Source organism: Mirounga leonina, unplaced genomic scaffold, assembly GCF_011800145.1.
Source record: "Mirounga leonina isolate KUSES-001 unplaced genomic scaffold, KU_Mleo_1.0 Mir_166, whole genome shotgun sequence".
NCBI classification, from domain to species: Eukaryota; Metazoa; Chordata; class Mammalia; order Carnivora; family Phocidae; genus Mirounga; species Mirounga leonina.
This window is the reverse complement of record NW_023270418.1, coordinates 22413782-22430829: the sequence shown is the minus strand read 5'-3', so window position 1 is coordinate 22430829 and position 17048 is coordinate 22413782. Positions and strand designations below refer to the sequence as shown.

Sequence of the window (17048 nt, the reverse complement as noted above, 5' to 3'; positions counted from 1 at the left end):
TTATGAAAGGTTCAGCAGCATCCCCGGCCTCTGCTTCTAGATGCCAGTAGCGGATCCCCCCCCCCCCCAGTTGTGACGGCCAAAAATGTTTCCAGATGGTACCAGACATCAGGGGCAGCGCGGGGGAGCCAAGGGCCCCAGGTCGAGAACCACTGTCTGACAGGAACAGTTCTTGCTAAGGTGGCCAGTGACTTCCCCGGCACTAAATCCGACGGACACTTCTGAGCCCTTCTCTTGTTGGCTGTTCTGGCCTCCCCACCTCTCGGGCTGCAATTCCTGTCACCCTTGCAGGATCACGCTCCCCTCCTGGACCGCTAACGGCTGACGTTCCTCAAAGCTTCCCCCAGGCCCTCTCCACCTCTCGTTCACCTGTCCTCCCTGGGGGCTGCCCTCCACAACCCCGGCCCCAGGGACCCCTGTACACAGGTGACTCAGGCGGTGACACCTCCAAACCTGCTCTCTAAGCTCCGCACCCATGTAGCTAACTGCCCAGTTGACAGGGCCATTGGGGACCTTGCCATCACTCCCAACTCAGCGAGTCCAAAACCAGGATGGGGATCTTGCCCTCCGCCAAGGCCCCGCCCTGCATTCCACTTCTCAGAGATACCTTCCTGACCTGCTGAGAGCGGAACACTGAAGGACTTGTTCTGGCCAATTCCCTCTCCCTTACCTAGGCCGATCAATCTGTTTCCAGAGATCACTCTTGCTCATGCTGAAAGAGGTCACAAACCAGTCCACCTGTCTCCATGTCGCCACCCCACCCTAGCTCAAGCCTCCACTGTCACCGATGTAGAGAACGACTGTAGCCCTCTAACTGGGCTGCGGGTATCCATTCTCCACCAACGCCCCCACCCCTGATCTGTTCGCCAGGCTGCAGCCAAAGTCACCCTTTCAAAACATAAACGAAACTTCTCATTGTCCTTAAAGAGCAAAAGTCTCAGTTTGGTCTACTGGGCCCTATACATCCAAGCTTCTGTCTCCCCCTCCCAGCCCGTGTTTGCTGCACTCCAGGCACGATGACCTTCTTCTAGTTATGCAAACGTGCCATCTTCTCTCCTGCCACAGGGCCTTTGTACATGCTGTTCTGTCCATCTGGTAGGTATTCTCTCCCCTCAATCACAGCTCCACCGTCAGGAAGCCTTCCCTGACTTCTGGCCACATCAGTTCCTCTGACTGTTCCCTTTTCTCCTAGCCTCACTGTCTCTTCATCACCTGAGTCATGATTTTACATTTACTTATCTTATTCTTTGATTCATTGCAGCTTCCCCACAATAAGCTCTATGAGGGCAGGACTGATGTCTGATCTAGCCCATCGCTCTATCTCCAAGGCCAGTTCAATGCTTAGCACAAAGAAGCCCCACAAGAAGGGTTTAATTAATGACTAATGAATGATCTTGTTACTCCCTAGCCCAACTTTCTCTACTGGCCCCACCTTCCTCCATCTCTGTTCAAGCTTGACTCCTGAGAGTCGAGAGTCATCCCTAACAATCCTTCCTCTTCAGATCTTTACAAACTCTCTTTCTCATTTCCACATCCCATCCATTAATAAATCTCAGAGATTCTCCTTCCTAAGTCTCTTGCAAATGTGCCTGCCTCTAGCACCTGAGTTGAAACCAGCATCTTTTCTGACCTGAGCCCCCCACCCAGGCCTCCTACCCATCCCAGTTCTCCATTCTGCAACCTAACCTCCCCATTCTGCAAGGCCTCTGCCTAGCCCGCTTCAGTGGCTTCCCCTGGCCCGCGGGATGCACTTACCCTGACTTATGAAACGTAGCGTGATCTGCCCCTGCCTCCTTCTCTGCTGATTTCTCACCACGCTGACTCGGGCTCATTGCTAGCACCACACCGGACCCGTTGGAGTTTCTCTCGCTCAGCTGCTCTGTGTGCCTACAGCATTCTTCCGTGCCCCGTCCCCCAACTGCTACTCATTCCTCAAGTCTCAAGCTGAAGGAAATCCTGCCCAAGCCCCTCAAGTAGGCCAACGGCAACAATTATAATAGCTGATATTCACCGCATGCTTCCCGAAGGCAGGCACGGATCTAAAAACTTCATAGTATTGACCTATTTCGTTTCCACCATCAACTATGATAATTCTGTTACAGAACAGGCACAGAGAAGTTAAATGATTCATCGAAGGTCACATTTGATAGTAAATAGCAAAGCGGACTGACATAACGAACTTGGGCTCTAGGCCCCAGATCCCCGAGCACCACGAACACCACCATCTCCCTCTGCTCCTAGAGTGTCCTGTCCTCCCCACTTCCGTAGCAATGATCACATGTGCACGTACCTGTCCAGTACCTGTTCTCCCCACCAGACCGTCCACTCCCTGAAAGCAGGGGCCATGTTCTCCGGCACCCAACCCAGCACCCGGCATCACTGCTCTTTGGGCTGAATGCCATGCTCTGCATTCCCACAGCCCCCAGACCCAAGTCACCCACTCCAGAGGAGGGCCCAGGTCAACCCTTTGTAAATGCCACAGAATGGCCCGCCAGACACACACACACACACACACACACACAGGAACATTCACGGGGAAATCGCCCTGAGTTCTTCCCTTCCTGGCTGGCCGGCCATGGGCTCCCTAGGGCCCCACCACTGATTCTGCCGCGCCAGCCAGATGGGCCCCTCAGCATGGCCCTCAGCCACCCAGGGTGGCAAGCCACTCAGCCAGGGCAAGGGGATAGCGAGATCCGTCATCCCAGCATCCCGGAGTGATGGCAGAAAAGCTCTCGGGGCCAGACTGGGCCAGCGTATGGCTCCCCCTGCTGGTCTCCTTCCACGCTCGCTAGCACCCTCTCCCGCGGCGCAGGCCAGGGAACACTCACCAGCCAGGAGAAGCAGCCAGCTGATTTGTCCTGGGTGGAGATCTGCCCCTCATAGGGGCCGAAGATGTGGCCCTTGGGGATGACCTCATTTATGCATCGCACGTCATTCTCCCCACTGGCTTCCTTGACCACCTCCATGCCCTGCGGGATGGTGAGGGCAGCCCTGTCTGGGATGCCCACGGGCACTGGCGTGTCGGACACAAACACTGGGGGACCGTGGTTCGGGCACTCATCCACAAAGTACTCCTGGCAGGACTCGCAGACTGAAGGGACGGAAAGAGCGAGAGAGCCTCAGTTGCTGCAGGGAGGCAGGACGCCCACGGCGGAGGCTGAGGGGCTCCAGGGAGGCCCACCCTGAGGATGGCATCGAGCAGTGAAGAGTACACTGCGTGGTACCCAAGAGTCCCGGCCCTGGCTCCACCCCAGCCAGCCACAGGCCCCCGAGTCTTCAGTGGTAAAAACCCATTACCCTCCCTGGGGGCTCAACGGACAGGCCCGCCAATGCGGAGGAGACCAGGAGCTCCCTTTGTTTTAAGTTTACAGCGCAGCTTTGGAGTCAGATGGGTCTGGGTTGGAACTGCAACTGTGTGCATCTGAGGTCTGTGGGACCCGAGGCAGGGTCCTTAGCCCCCACCAAGCCCCGGTATCCTCACCTGGAAGATGGGGCCAATAAGAGCCACCTCAGTGGTTCAGGGTGAGGGTTAACGGAAGCCTGGACCCGTGTCTGATACATCATAGGCGAGTGCCTATCATTAGTCTTAGGCTGCAAATTCCCTAAGCAGAGGTGGGGTGGGGGAGGGGGGGCGGGAGCAGGGTGAAGGGGTGAAGGTAGGAGAAAGCCAGGAACAGCCCCAGGCTCCACTTACACCAGAAGTCCACTTGCTGGAAGCTTTTGGGCATGATGAGCTCACGCTTTCCCTTCAGTTTCTTGGGCTCCATTTCCATGGTTGAGGGGTCTGGTCTCCTAGAGCTGGCCAGGCCAGGGGCCAGGAAAGGAAGCAAAGAAGCCATCAGAGAGTGGGAGGCTGGTGGACAGAGAAGCTGAGGACCCGGCCAGGAGGCCACGGGGACTCGGGGATGCGGGGCGGGTGGAGGAGTCCCAGCTGGGCTGCCTGCTCAGTGCAGGGGATCGTGAAAAGGTAGGAGTTCTGAGACCTGGGCCTAGGCCTTCTAGGGCCACTGCGTGGGTTCTTCTAGTCTTCTAGAGACTGCGCTCGCTCATGTCTGCTCCCAGGAGCTGCCCAGAGTAGGTGAAGGACGGTGGGCCAGGAGTGGGAACTCTCCCCAGGGCGTCCAACCAACCCAGCCCTGAGATTCCCCACTTCTCCCTCTCCTGCCCCCACACAAGGGCCTCACCAGGGCTGGCCATACTCCTGGTCTCGGAGTGGTGAGCAGACCTCGGTCTTCACCACGGTCACCATATCCCCCACGGCCGCCTTGGTCTGCGCCAGGCACTCCTTCATGTTGTCAGTCATTCTGTCCTGGGGACGCGAAGGCGGGTCCAGCACAGGAAGAGGATCAAAGAGACAGGGGAAGAAGGGTGAGTGTCAGAGAGGGCAAGCGGGGGTCCAGTGGAATCTCGTTACCCTCCCTGCCATCCCCAGAGGAAGCGCTTGAGAACAGAGACAACAAAAACAGCTGTAGCCCGGCCAAGAGGAAATGCCATTTCTATCCCGGGCTGGTCCTGGGGACGACTGGAGCCACCAGCCCCACGGGGTCAGAGGCCGACGCGCAGCTCAGGCCAGGGGGCAAGCCTGGATAGCACAGCCTGGACCCCAAGACCAAAGGGCAAAGGGTATGAGGAATCCACAGGAATCTCCACACAAGAGTCTGCAATGGGGAGCAGGGGAGGGACGACTCAAGTCCAGCTGGGGCCAAGGGGGACTGGCAGATGAAACGGGCCCCTCAGCGCCCCGTCGCGCAGCCCCCTCACCCAGAGGCTGCCAGGGAATGCAGCCAGGCCCGCTTTGCCAGCTCAGGGCAGGTACAGGCGGGGCCTGGGGGTCCTGGTGCGGGTCGGCGGGCCAGCCTTGACTCCAAACCCCACCCGCTCTGTCTAGGGGAGTCTCCCCAGCCCGCCGCTTACCGCCCTCCTCCACCACCGCGCCGGGCTTCAGCCCCTCCCTCGGCACCCCGGGGTCCTCATGCCAAGCCCAGGGACACTCTTCGGGCCAGGGTGGCGCGCGGCTCTGGCTGGGACCGCGCTCGCGGCCCGGGACTGGGCGAACAGCGTGTGTGACTCACTACCCGGGGCCCCGCTGGCCACACCCCTGCTCCTCGGCTAATCAGCCCCCTGCTCCCCACCGGGGCCCCAAAGCCGGCGGCGGCTGGGAGGGGTGCGGGGAAACACGACGGCCTGCCCCCTCCTCGGAGCCGGCGGGGCCGGGGGGCGCGCGGAGGGGGGCGGGGGCTGCCCGGGCGGGCCGAGCCGCCCCGCCCCGGCCCCCCCCGCCCCCGCAGCCCCGCGGAGCTTCCCGCCCGCGTGTCCGGCGGGGAAAGTGTGAGGTCCCGCGGCCGGGCGCAGGGGCGGCGCGGGGGGCCGGGGAGGGCGCGGGCCGCTCTCTCCCTCTCACCAACCTTCCCGGCGGGGAGCTCCCTGCCCTGCCCGGCCCGGCCCTGCCCAGCGCCGCCCCCCGCCCGCCAGGCCCGGCATTCCTTGCGGGGGCATGTGGCTTCTTGCCGGCCCCGGGGGCACGCAGTTGGCTGGCGGCCGGGAGGGGGGCGCGCGGGGAGCGGGAGGGAGAGGGCGCCCGGGAGGGGCGGCGGCTGGGGGCCCGCCCGGGGGGGGAGTGCAGCCCCCCCGAGGGCCGGGGGGCGCCGGGCGGGCGTCTGGGGCGGCGGGGACCACGGGGGATGGGGGCGGGGCCGGGCCGGGCCCGGAGCGGGCGGGCGTGCGGAGCGGGTCGGCGACGTGCGCGGGCGGCCCCCCGCGCTCCCTCCCTGCGGCCGCAGAGGACTCGGCGTGGCTTCGGGGGGGCCTGTGGCGAACGGGGCGACACCACCGATCCCTGCCCGCCGGGCGCGCCGCACGCCGCCCCTTTCCCACCTGCGCGGTCCAGGGTGGGAACCGGGCGCCTGCAGCGGTGGGGGGTGGGAGGGGGCACCGACCTCCTGGCCCACGGAATGGCCCCCAGCGGCCACCGGTCAGGGAACAGGGGTTGAGGTCACCGAGGCAGGAACACAGGGCAGGAAGATGTGGAGGGACTCCCCCAAGGTCACGCAGTCCATTCCTGATGGAATCCAGACTGGAGCCTGGGGCCTGCTCTGAGTAAACTGCAAACAGGAGAACCCCCAGATTCAAGCATTATGTTTCAGGTCTGGTTCACCTCCATGCCACCCTCTCGGCCCAACTTCTTCCAGAAGGATCACCAGGATCACCCTGGGGTGGGATCAGGCCAGGTGGGGACAAGGTCCTATGGATTTGTAAAGGATCATTGAACACTTCTTCCCAGAGGAGCACTTCTCTCTCAGATGGGCAGCATTCACATACAACACATCCTGAGGTAGTTAAGTCTGGTTGTTAGAGGCCTAGGTCCCCAAAGGGGCACTGCCTATGTTCAAATCCCAGTGATTGGCTGTGTGACCCCTGGCAGGTGTTAGGGACTGAAAGTTTGTGTGCTCTCCCACCCCAATTCATATGTTGATGTACTAACCCCTAATGTGACTATATTTGGAGACAGGGCCTGTGAGGAGGTGATAAAGGTTAAATGAGGTCATAAGGGTGGAGCCCTAATCCAAAAGTAAGAGACACCAGAGCACACGTGCTCTCTCTCTCTCTCCACCAGGCTGAGGACGAGACAGGCATCAGTGTGCAAACCAGGAAGAGAACCAGCAATCCGGTTCCTCCCCGGGAACCGAATTGGCTTGCACCTTGTTCTTGGACTTCCAGCCTCCGAAATTGTGAGAAATAAATCTTGTTTAGGCCACCCCATCTATGGCATTTTGTTAGGGCAGCCTGAGCCGACTGAGACAGCGGGTTATCCAGCTTCTCTATGCTCCCATTTGTTCATCTGCAAAATGTGGCCCACGTTAGATTCTATCACAGACATTGCCATATGGAAATGGACGAAGATGAGTTTGGAGGGGTTAGGCACGGTCTCTTGCATATCTGCACATGAAAAAAGCTGATCAGGAAGGTGGGTATGAGTGACCTCATTAAGGGGTGGCTCTGAATTCTCTTCATTGGATTGGATTTGGGTTTTTTTAGTCAGTCATTTGCAGACTCTGGCACTTTATTAGAAACAGACTGCTTGGACCATTTTGCATTTCTCCTGCTCTGGCCCCTCCATCCTTCACCAGCACGCCCTCCCCCTGCCCCCCCCGCCACATCCACCCTACCATGGCACCTGTGAACTTGCTGTGTCCTCTACTCTGGGCACACCTGAAAAACTCCTACGGATCCTTCAGCCCTCACTGTTGTTCCCCACTCCACCCCCACCATAATACCCTCTCCAGCCCCGTGTCCCTTTCCTTATGGCACTTGTCACCCTTAGAATGGTCTTTTGTTAGCATGATTATTTGATCAATACCTGTTTCCCATAATAGATGATAAGTTCCATGAGGGCAGGCACTTTTGCTCACCACTGAATAGCCAGGTGCCTGGTACCAGGGCAGAAGTAGTGAAAGACAAGCAACTCGCCAGGGCATAAACTTTAAGGAGACACCCCCTCTTGGGTTCTGCATCTGCAGGAATGGCACCTGAAAGTGAACGCGTCCTTGAATTTGGCACCTTAGCTGCCTTCTTGCCTCACCCTAGTCTCAGCCTTGCCTAGCACATAGTGCATTCTCAATATTTACCAAATGAATGACCAAATGACCCATGTCGCAATTCACCACCCCCTTTAATAGGTCCTGCTGGCCCCACTGAGAATCTCAACTCTTAAAGAAATCTCAGAAGGGAAGACAGGGTGGGTGGGTTATTGTTTTGAATCCTCTTCTCTTCGGGGTGCTCTCAGTGATCTTGGCCGGTGGGTTGTCCGGTGGGTGGCCTGGTGGGTGAGGCTGGCTTTGAGAGGCAGTGAGGTGCAGCAGAGAGTGTGATGGGTTAGACTCATGAGTCCTGGACCTGAACGTGACAGGAAGTCATAGAGTGTATGCTGTGAGCATGCGCACATCACTTAAACTCGCCAGGCCTTAGTGTCTTCCTTGGTAAAGTGAAAATCGTCATAATTGCCAGGTAATCCCCAGGAGGAATAAATGAGGTAAAGGCTGGGGCGAGGTCTTGGCAAGAGCCAGTGCTGCGGGTCTGTAAAGGATATCAGTATTAAGCTGGCCGCCCAGAGGCAAGGGGTGGGCAGGAAGAAGATGCGGGGGCGGGGGGGGGGGGCACAAAAAGAGGAAGGGAATGAGGGAAAAGAAGTAGTTAGAGAATAAAGGATGGAGGAGAAGAGGGAGAGAAGGGAGGGAGAGCGAAGAAAAGAGACAAGGAGCCACTTTTCTAAGTCTTAAACGGAAAACCATCCCCTCTAAGAAAAGCATTCATTTGTATCTCAAAGTAGAGATGTCTACTGGCCATTTCCTTTCATGTCTTATTTTTCATTTACATTCCACCTTCATCACGTGAAAGAATCGTGATGACTTGAAACACAAACACATAATACTCAACAGAGATTTCATGGAGAGAGATTGATGCCAATTATACCAAGAATCTGTTGTAAGATGGCTAGTGATCTAGCCGCCTGTTCAGTTCTGAGCTTCCTGGCAGCTAGAGCAAAAAGGGAAATACGATGGGTTACAGAGTACTCAGTATTTGACACTTACTTACTGACTGCACAGTTAAGTTCTCTCCATTCTTGGAAGAGTCCAGCTGCCTGGTGAACCAGAACCCAGCCTCACTTGCATGACTGATGGGCTTTACAACTCCCTTCTGCGTCTGTACTGAAGGCTGTGGGGGCAGGGTGGGATGTGGCAGGACTTCCATTTGGGAAGAGAGGGAGAGAGAACACCCCAGGCTAGTGTCCTTCATTGGGTCCATCTCAGCGGGCACGGTAGAGCCTGAGCCAGCTGAAGCTCCAGCAGCTGTTTCTGCAGTCTGCTCTGGACCTGTTCACCCGCTGAGGGGCTTGGGGGAGGGGTGGTCAGCAGGCCTCATGGAGCTCCAAGCTGCTGGCAATGCTCCCTCTCAGCTGGCTCCTCTGAGTCTGCACACGCAGAGATTAGGCATGTTGCAAACCCAGCAATGAGATGCAAACCCAAGAGGAGGGGGCAGAATGCAACTCAGGAGGCAGCAGCTCTGTTTTCACCCTTGGCGGGGTGCCAGGGTCCTGGAATGCCCGGCAGCCAATGTGGCCTGAGGACTGGGAATCCGTGCCCACTTGGTTTCTCTCGCGGCTGGCACCCTGAGAATGTGACGGGTCCGCTCCGGGACCAGCACGGCATCCTGTGTTGTTGCCTCTGATAACCAAGGGACAGTAGATTAGAGGGCTGGCCCAAGTCACACAGGGACCCAGGCTGGGTATCCCAAGCTCTGGGTGTCAGTCCTGGCTGTGCCGTAAGTTTTTTAGGTGACCTCGCGCCAAGTTCCTTCCTGCCTTGCCCTGAGCCTCAGTCTCCCCTTCTTGAAGAATAAAAGGTCCAACACGGTTCTTAACGTAAACCACAGTGGTAATGGAGGAAGAGCATAGAATTATTACAGGGAGTTGTTGAATTAAATGCCCAGCAAGCACTGCCTATAAACAGAATGAATTATATGCCTTTAATTTACATGTAAGACAGATTTGTAAATGTATGTGGATACTTTTAGGATGAACAAATGATACATTTATTTTAAAATGTTACTGAATTCATAGAAGCCGAATGTCACCATGCCTTTGGTTAATCAAATGATACCAGCACAGCAACTTACAAGCTATGTAACCTGGAGAAAATGAGCCACTCCTACCTCAGTTTCCCCATCTGTCCAATGGGACTGAGGTCAGAACCTATCTCATAAGGCTGTTTTACACAGCATAACGCCTGGCGTATAATAAGCACTCCATAAGTATGAGTTCTTATTATCATTCAATTTATTTGTTGTTTTAAAAGTAGAGCAGGCATCAGGTGGGCACATTGATGAAAAAGTTTTGACATTAAAAAGGGGGCCTTTATAAGCAGTTACTACCTTTAGGAGAGAAACACTTTTAAAAAATATGAACTATAAAGATGCTCATCCCAATAGAAAAAAATGGAAAATAATATTAAAAAAGCAATTTATAGAAGAAGACAAATGGCCAATATGCCTTATGGAAAACCACAAAACTTTAATACCCAAATAAATATAGATTAAAATAAACATCATTTTTCCTTTATTAAGTTAGCAAAGATTAAAAAATCTCACTAATTTTGCAGGTTGGCAAAAGTGTGGAGGAACTACTCTACATACCCTCCTGGTTGGAAAAATTAATTGGTACAACCTTTTTGGAGGGCGATTTAGCCACACATATCAAAAGACTTGAAATGAGCAAAACATTCGTAGGAGCAACCCCATATCTAGGAATTTCTCCTAAGGACATAATTAAGTTGTGTGCAAAGATGTACCCCCAAGGCTATCCTCCGCAACACTATTTTTAGTAGCAAACAACAACAACAACAACAACAACAACAAAAACACCAGGGAAAAATGTACACCTTGAAAACAGGAGAGAAGTTCATATAGAGCACACAGTGAAATATTAGACAGCAATTAGCAATGCTTTAGAAGAATATTTATGGACATGGAAACACATGCTCAACACACTGTTAATGAAAAGTGAAAGTCACTAAGTGAAAGAAGATAATTTGAAAGGCTCCCTGCTGTATGATTCCAACTATAGGACATTCTGGAAAAGGCAAGACTATGGAGGCAGTAAAAAGTTCAGTGGTTGACAGGGGTTAGCAGGAGGGAGGGATGAATAGGCAGGAGCACAGAGGATTTGGAGGGCAGTGAAACTACTCTATGTGATAACCATAATGGTGGACACATGTCATCATACGTTTGTCTAAACCCATAGGATGTCCAGCAGCAACAGGGAGCCTTGATGTAAACCACGGACTCCAGGCGATAATGATGTGTTGGTGCAGTCCATCAGTTGTAACCCCCACATCGGGGGCAACAGCGGGTGTGTGGGGACAGGGGGAATGTGAAAACTACACTTTCCCCCTCACGTTACTGTGAATCGAGAACTTCTCTAGAAAGTAAAATCTATTTTTAAAAATGAAAATTGTGAAAAGAAAGATACAAAGTCATCCCATTTTAGAAATATATTCACATATGGATTTGCACACGCAGGTCTGGGAGGATGTATTCTGGGGGATCACTTGCAGTTGGCTGGCACAGTGTGTTAGGAAGAGTTTCTCTTTTCTTCTTTTGGCTTAGGAGGAAAAAAAAGTCACTTAAAAACTCTTTCAAGGAACTCTATCATCATTTAATTTAGAAATTGCTGGAGAAGATAAGGCCTAAGGTTCTGCCATCCTCACACACTTGTGATTGGACGCTGAGACCCAACCAATTGGTTGGGAGGACGGACTCCAAATTAGAGACTGAATACCAAGCCCATTTGATGAATGAATGCAAACTGACTGATGGATCTGTAAGGGCCCTGATATTTCTACCACGAAAGACTTCTGTTTTTACTTTGCTTTGTGATTCCCATTTTGAAAGATTTTGTCTACCGGAAAGACTGTATACGTTGTATAATCATTCATTCGTTTTCGGGGCGCCTGGGTGGCTCAGTCAGTTACGCGTCCAACTCTTGGTTTCGGCTCGGGTCACGATCTCAGGGTCATGAGATCCAGCCCCGCGTCGGGCTCTGTGCTTAGTGGGGAATCTGCTTAAGACTGTCTCTCCCTCTCCTTCTGCCCCTCCCTCTGCATACTCTCTCTCTCTCTCTGTCTCTAAAATAAATAAATCTAAAAAAAAGAATTCATTCCTTTTCCTAGCTTTTCCTATACACACTGGTATGTGATAACCAGGGTTAACACACTGGTTAGTTGCTATCATCCTAAGCAAAAGCAAAGAGATCTGGCATGCTCATTCATTTGTCCTGCTGATTACAGGGAACTGTACAATGTTCATTAAGCTTCTTTATGTTTACAAAATAGTTCGGTGGGTCGATTACTATGCAGCTATGAGACTAAACAAACCACAACTACATGCTACAGTATGTAGTCGCAACGCTGAGAAATGAGACCCCAAAGAGTACATACAGTATAATTCCATTTATATAAAGTTTCAAAAAAAAAAATGGGCAAAACCCGGTGTTAGAAGTGTTTGCGGAAAGAACTGGGAAGAACTAGAAAGGGATAAGCAAGGGGCTTGTCAGATGCTGGTCATGCTCTATTTCTTGATCTTGGTGCTGGTCCACTGGGTGTGTTAAGTTTGTGAAAATATATTGAGCCGTGCTTTTATAATATGTGCATTTTTCTATATGTATTTATACGTTAGTAGAAACAAAGGAAAAATATCTGCAGGGGCCCTAAGGGCCAAGAGGTCCCATGGGGGAAACTCTGACCCAGCGCAGCCCCTGATTTCACAATTGGAGAACTGGGGTCCAGCCAGTGAGGCTCCTGATTGGGTTTCAGGCCTTCATCTGCAGAGCAGTTTCCAGCCAGCACAGCTGGCTTGGGGGCGGGGGTGGGGGGTGGGGGGAGGGGGGGCAGGAGAACACATTCTCCCATGGTGGTCCCTCCTACAGAACCTTTTAAAGGTAATAGGTTGACTCCATCATTGATAAGATTTTGATAAAAAGAGAGGTTGGGAGAGGTTCCTGAGTCAAACACAGAAGGTGGTCAAGGGTGGCACCTTTTTTTTATGTGTTTGATTCTCAGGGAGACACTGCTGGTGGCTTACCTGGATCCCATGCCCCCATTCCTCCCCACTAATAGAACTGGACATTGTTCAGGTGCGACACCTCCCTCCCAGGACCTCCTGAGATTCAGGAGAATCTGAGCCTACCCTCAGCTGCAGGTGTGGGCTCCGATTAATCTAAGCCAATTACGGTGATACCACCCCCCTCCCCAGTTATTAGATCATGAACCTGGCCTTTCATTCATCAGCACCTGACATTCCCCCAAGGTCGGACACCTGACCTACTTAGGCCCATCCAAGGGAAGAAAAGGGCTTCTATTTCATGACTTGAACAAGAAAGCATGTGGCCTCTGTTACAAATAGCAGGCACGTTGTGCAAAGGGCTTTGGCGGGAAGCAGCCTCAGGATGAAGCTAGTACAGCAGAGCAGAGGGAAGGTGTGGTATGTATAAGAAGTAATATATTTGTTCTTTGTCCCCAGTGCCTGGCAGAGAGCACCTAAAACCCTTGGAATTTCCCAAGTGATAGGAGTGTCTTTTGTTATTCATAAGGAGCCCCTTTCTAGCTCACCTGAGTCTATGCTAATAAGTGACTAAGGGTGGGGCCCCTACAGAGCCTCCAGATGGGGCTGGTCACGGTCACCCCAACCTGAGAACCAGAACCTAGATTAGAAAGTTAGAACCTCCAGCCCCACCCACTGACCTCCTGGGAGGGGAGGGGGCCTGGAGATGGAGGTCTACAAAAATCCTTTGGTTTTTATTTTTTTTATTTTTATTTATTTATTTATTTATTTTTAAAGATTTTATTTATTTATTTGAGAGAGAGAGAATGAGAGACAGAGAGCATGAGAGGGAGGAGGGTCAGAGGGAGAAGCAGACTCCCTGCTCAGCGGGAGGCCTGCTTCTCCCTCTCCCACTCCTCCTGCTTGTGTTCCTGCTTTCGCTATGTCTCTCTCTGTCAAATAAATAAATAAAATCTTAAAAAAAATAAAATAAAATAAACTGAAGTATAATGGACATAGACAGTATATTCGTTTCGGGTGTCCCGCGTAACGATTTGATATCTGTATATATTGCGAGATGATCACAGGAAGTCGAGTTAACATCTATCATGGTTACGGAATTCGTTTTCCTGTGATGAAAACACTTAAGACCTACTCTCTTAGCAACTTTCAAATATGCAACACAGTGTTCTTAACTACAGCCACCATTACACATTACATCCCCAGCACTTCTTTATTTTATAAATAAGCTAGTCATAAAATAAACTAGAAGTTTGTACCTTCTGTCTCCCTTCCACCCATTTCACCTCACCACTCCCCCCACCCCCGTCTGGCAACCAGCAGTCTGTTCTCTGTATCTATGAGCTTGGTTTTGTTTCGTTCTGATTCCATATCTAAATGAGATCCTTCGGTATTTGTCTTTGTCTGACTTACTTGACTTAGCATAATGCCCTCAGGGTCCATCCATGGTGTCACCAATGGCAAGATTTCATTCTTTCAGATGGATAAATAAGATTCCATTGTATGTCTCTACCACATCTTCTTTATCCACTCGTCTGTCGATGGGCACTTGGGTTGTTCCCAAGCCTTGGCTCTTGCAAATTGTGCTGCCGTGAACATGGGGGTGCAGATATCTTTTCCAATCGGTGTTTTCATTTTCTTTGGGTAAATACCCAGAAGTGGAATTGCTGGATCATAGGGTATTTCTATTTTTAATTTTTCTGACGAACCTTCATATCATCCTCCACAGTGGCTGCACCAATTTCAATTCCCAAAGCAGTGCATGAGGGGTCCCTCTCCTTCACCTCCTGGCCAACGCTCGCTCTCTCTCGCCTTCCTGATGACGGCCATTCTGCCAAGTGTCGGGATATCTCATTGTGGTTGTGATTTGCATTTCCCCGATGATGAATGATGATGACTCATGTACCTGTTGGCCCGTGCCTCTTCTGTGGAAAAAGGTCTATTCACATCCTCTGCCCATTTTTTAATCGGATTGTTTGGTTTTTGGTTTTTTTTTTTTTGCCGTTGAATCGTAGGAGTTCTTCACATCTTTTGGAAATGAATTCCTTTCTCTGATAGATGATTTGCAAATATTTTCTCTCATTCAGTAAGCTGCCTCAAAAATTCTTGAGCAACATTCAGAGTGCTTCCTGGGTGGTGAACAGGGGGTGGTGCTGGGAGGGTTAGGGTACCCTTTATCATTAGCCAGTGATTAGTCCATAAAGCACTTTCCTCTGTTCTGTAGTCATTCTGGCAAATCATAGAACCTGAGGAGGAGGTGGTGGAAACCCCTGACTTATGTTGGTCAGAAACACGGGTGTCCCAGGACTCGCAGCTGGTGTCTGAAGTGGGGACCATCTTGTGGGACTGAGCCTTCCATCTGGGGGATTGGTGCTCACTCTGGGTCGTGAGGTTTAGAACCGAAGGGAGTCATTGGGCACCTAGTCGGTGTCAGAGAATCAGAGAATTGGTTGGTGTTGGACAACGCCTCAGAGACCGGGACTTGGACTGACAATGGAATCGACTGCTTCTGGAACCTGCCCTACTTCTGCATTTCCTGTTAGGCCCCTGTGTCACTCAAGCCCCTCTAGGACAGGCCTCTACTCGACGCAGCCATCACCGTCCGCACCACAGGGACAGGCCCCCACCGCCCTGCTCTGGCTGGGGTCCAGAACTCTGGCTGCACCTCTGTGAAGAGTCGGCCTCCATGTTGCCTCGGCCTCCAAAGGGGCAGATCAGGAGGGCCTGTGGCATCTCACCCCAGTCACGGCTCTCCCCTAAGCCCACGGCCTGACCTGAAGCTCTAACCGGAGCCCTCCCTCCCCCCGCCCCCTCTCTCTCACCGCACGGCTGGTGGGAGCAGAAGCTGGTGTATTTATGGAGCGCAGTAGAAGCCTGGGAACCTTTTAAAAGATGCACATAATCTTCTGTCCTCCAATTTCACTTCTAGGAATTTCACTGAGACACATCATGTGTAAGCGTGTTCACTGCAGCACTGTCTAGAATAGCAAAAGACTGGAAATAACCAACGAGTCCAATCAAATGGGCCCCTGCTCCACACCCTCCTCGGAGCCCCAACGCGTGCCCAGCACCCAGCACAGCTCTCCAGAGCGCCCTCGTTCCTACCGCTGTGCCCCTTGCTCCCACCACGGCCAGAGGGGCTGCCCTGCTCAGCCCACCGCGGGGCATGGCTCCCGGCTGGTGCCTTTTCCCTCTGCCAGGAAGCCTCCTCCCCCAGATACCCACAGGGCTCTCTCCCTCACTCCCTTCAGGCCTTTACCCCCTGTCACACCCTCTGCCCCCTGATAGAACTGCAATCCCCCCCTGACAAGTCCTATCCCGCTTTCCTTGCTTTAGTTTTCTCCTGCGCTCGACTCACACCAGCAAATGTACATAGCACTCATCTGCAGTCTTTGCTGCCTGTCTCCCCAACCAGAATGTAAAGGCCAGGAAGGCAGAGATGTTTATCCTCCGTTGATTGCTGTATCCCCTGCAAGTAGGACGGTGCCTGGTGCAAAGTGAGCGCACGATAAACATTTGTTGAATGGACTACATAATCGGTGGTGAAAACAAAACCAAGGTAAAGCCTGTTTGCATAATGAGAGAGGCCGCAACGAGTGGTCGTTGACAGCATAGGTCCTGGCGCCCGGCTGCCGAGGTTCAACTCCCAAGTGCTTCCCTTAACACTGTGTGATGTTGGGGGGGTTCCTTAGCCTCTCTGTGCTTGGGGGATATGAATAGCACCTACTTGGTAAGGCTCTTTGGAGGAGTAAATGAATTAATATTTGCAGTATACTTAGAATGGCATCTGACACAAAAGCGAGTAAGCTGTATAAATGTTATATAAAATAAACATGCCCTATTTTAATAAAACAGAAAGGACATACACCTGTATACGTGCTCATGTCTGCACGGAAGAGCTCTGAGCTGTGACAGCTGCTAGGGCTGAGGCCTAGTGGAGGAAAGAGCCTTACTTCTTACCGAGTTTTCCACCAGATGCGTGCATTTCTGATTGAAAAAACAGATTAGTAATGCCTCTGAGTTATTGATTACGGAGGAAGAAGTTTATTACGCTTTTCTATCTTTTTTGCAAAACAGCAAATTTTAAAAGGCATCTTAGTATTCATGGTTAAAAAAATAAGCTGCAGGCTGCCCTGCCACCTCCCAGGCAGGGACCAGAACGGGGGAAGGCATCTGCTGATGGAGGAGGGTGGAAAGAGGGGGCTCCTCCCTACCACCTGCTGGCCCCCTGGAAGGGGACTCTGAAGTCCACACCAATTCCCCAAGGCCGACCTGGCTCCAAGATCCCAAGTACCAAGTTGAGCACAGACACATAAGGCTTGGGGGAGAAGGAGGGGTGCCTGTGGAGGGTCGGGGTCCGGCTGCCCCAGTGTAGGGTCTCTGGGCTGGGGCTGCCAGGGCCTCGGGGAGGTCACACTTGCCAATGATGCCATGGG

General features: G+C 52.6%; 1 protein-coding gene across 1 annotated transcript in view; it reads right to left on the bottom strand.

The window, feature by feature from the left end:
• The window catches only part of PRDM11 (PR/SET domain 11), a 58595-nt gene extending 42007 nt beyond the window's left edge, over positions 1–16588 (bottom strand). Inside the window, exons 1-5 of the mRNA XM_035012623.1 lie at positions 16481–16588; positions 15435–15590; positions 4185–4309; positions 3695–3798; positions 2829–3091 (exon numbers count right to left, since the gene is read on the bottom strand). Of these exons, the coding sequence (XP_034868514.1) occupies positions 2829–3091; positions 3695–3798; positions 4185–4303 (486 nt within the window). The 5' untranslated portion in view covers positions 4304–4309; positions 15435–15590; positions 16481–16588. The remainder of the gene's footprint in view (positions 1–2828; positions 3092–3694; positions 3799–4184; positions 4310–15434; positions 15591–16480) is intronic.
• Positions 16589–17048: the final 460 nt, after the last annotated feature.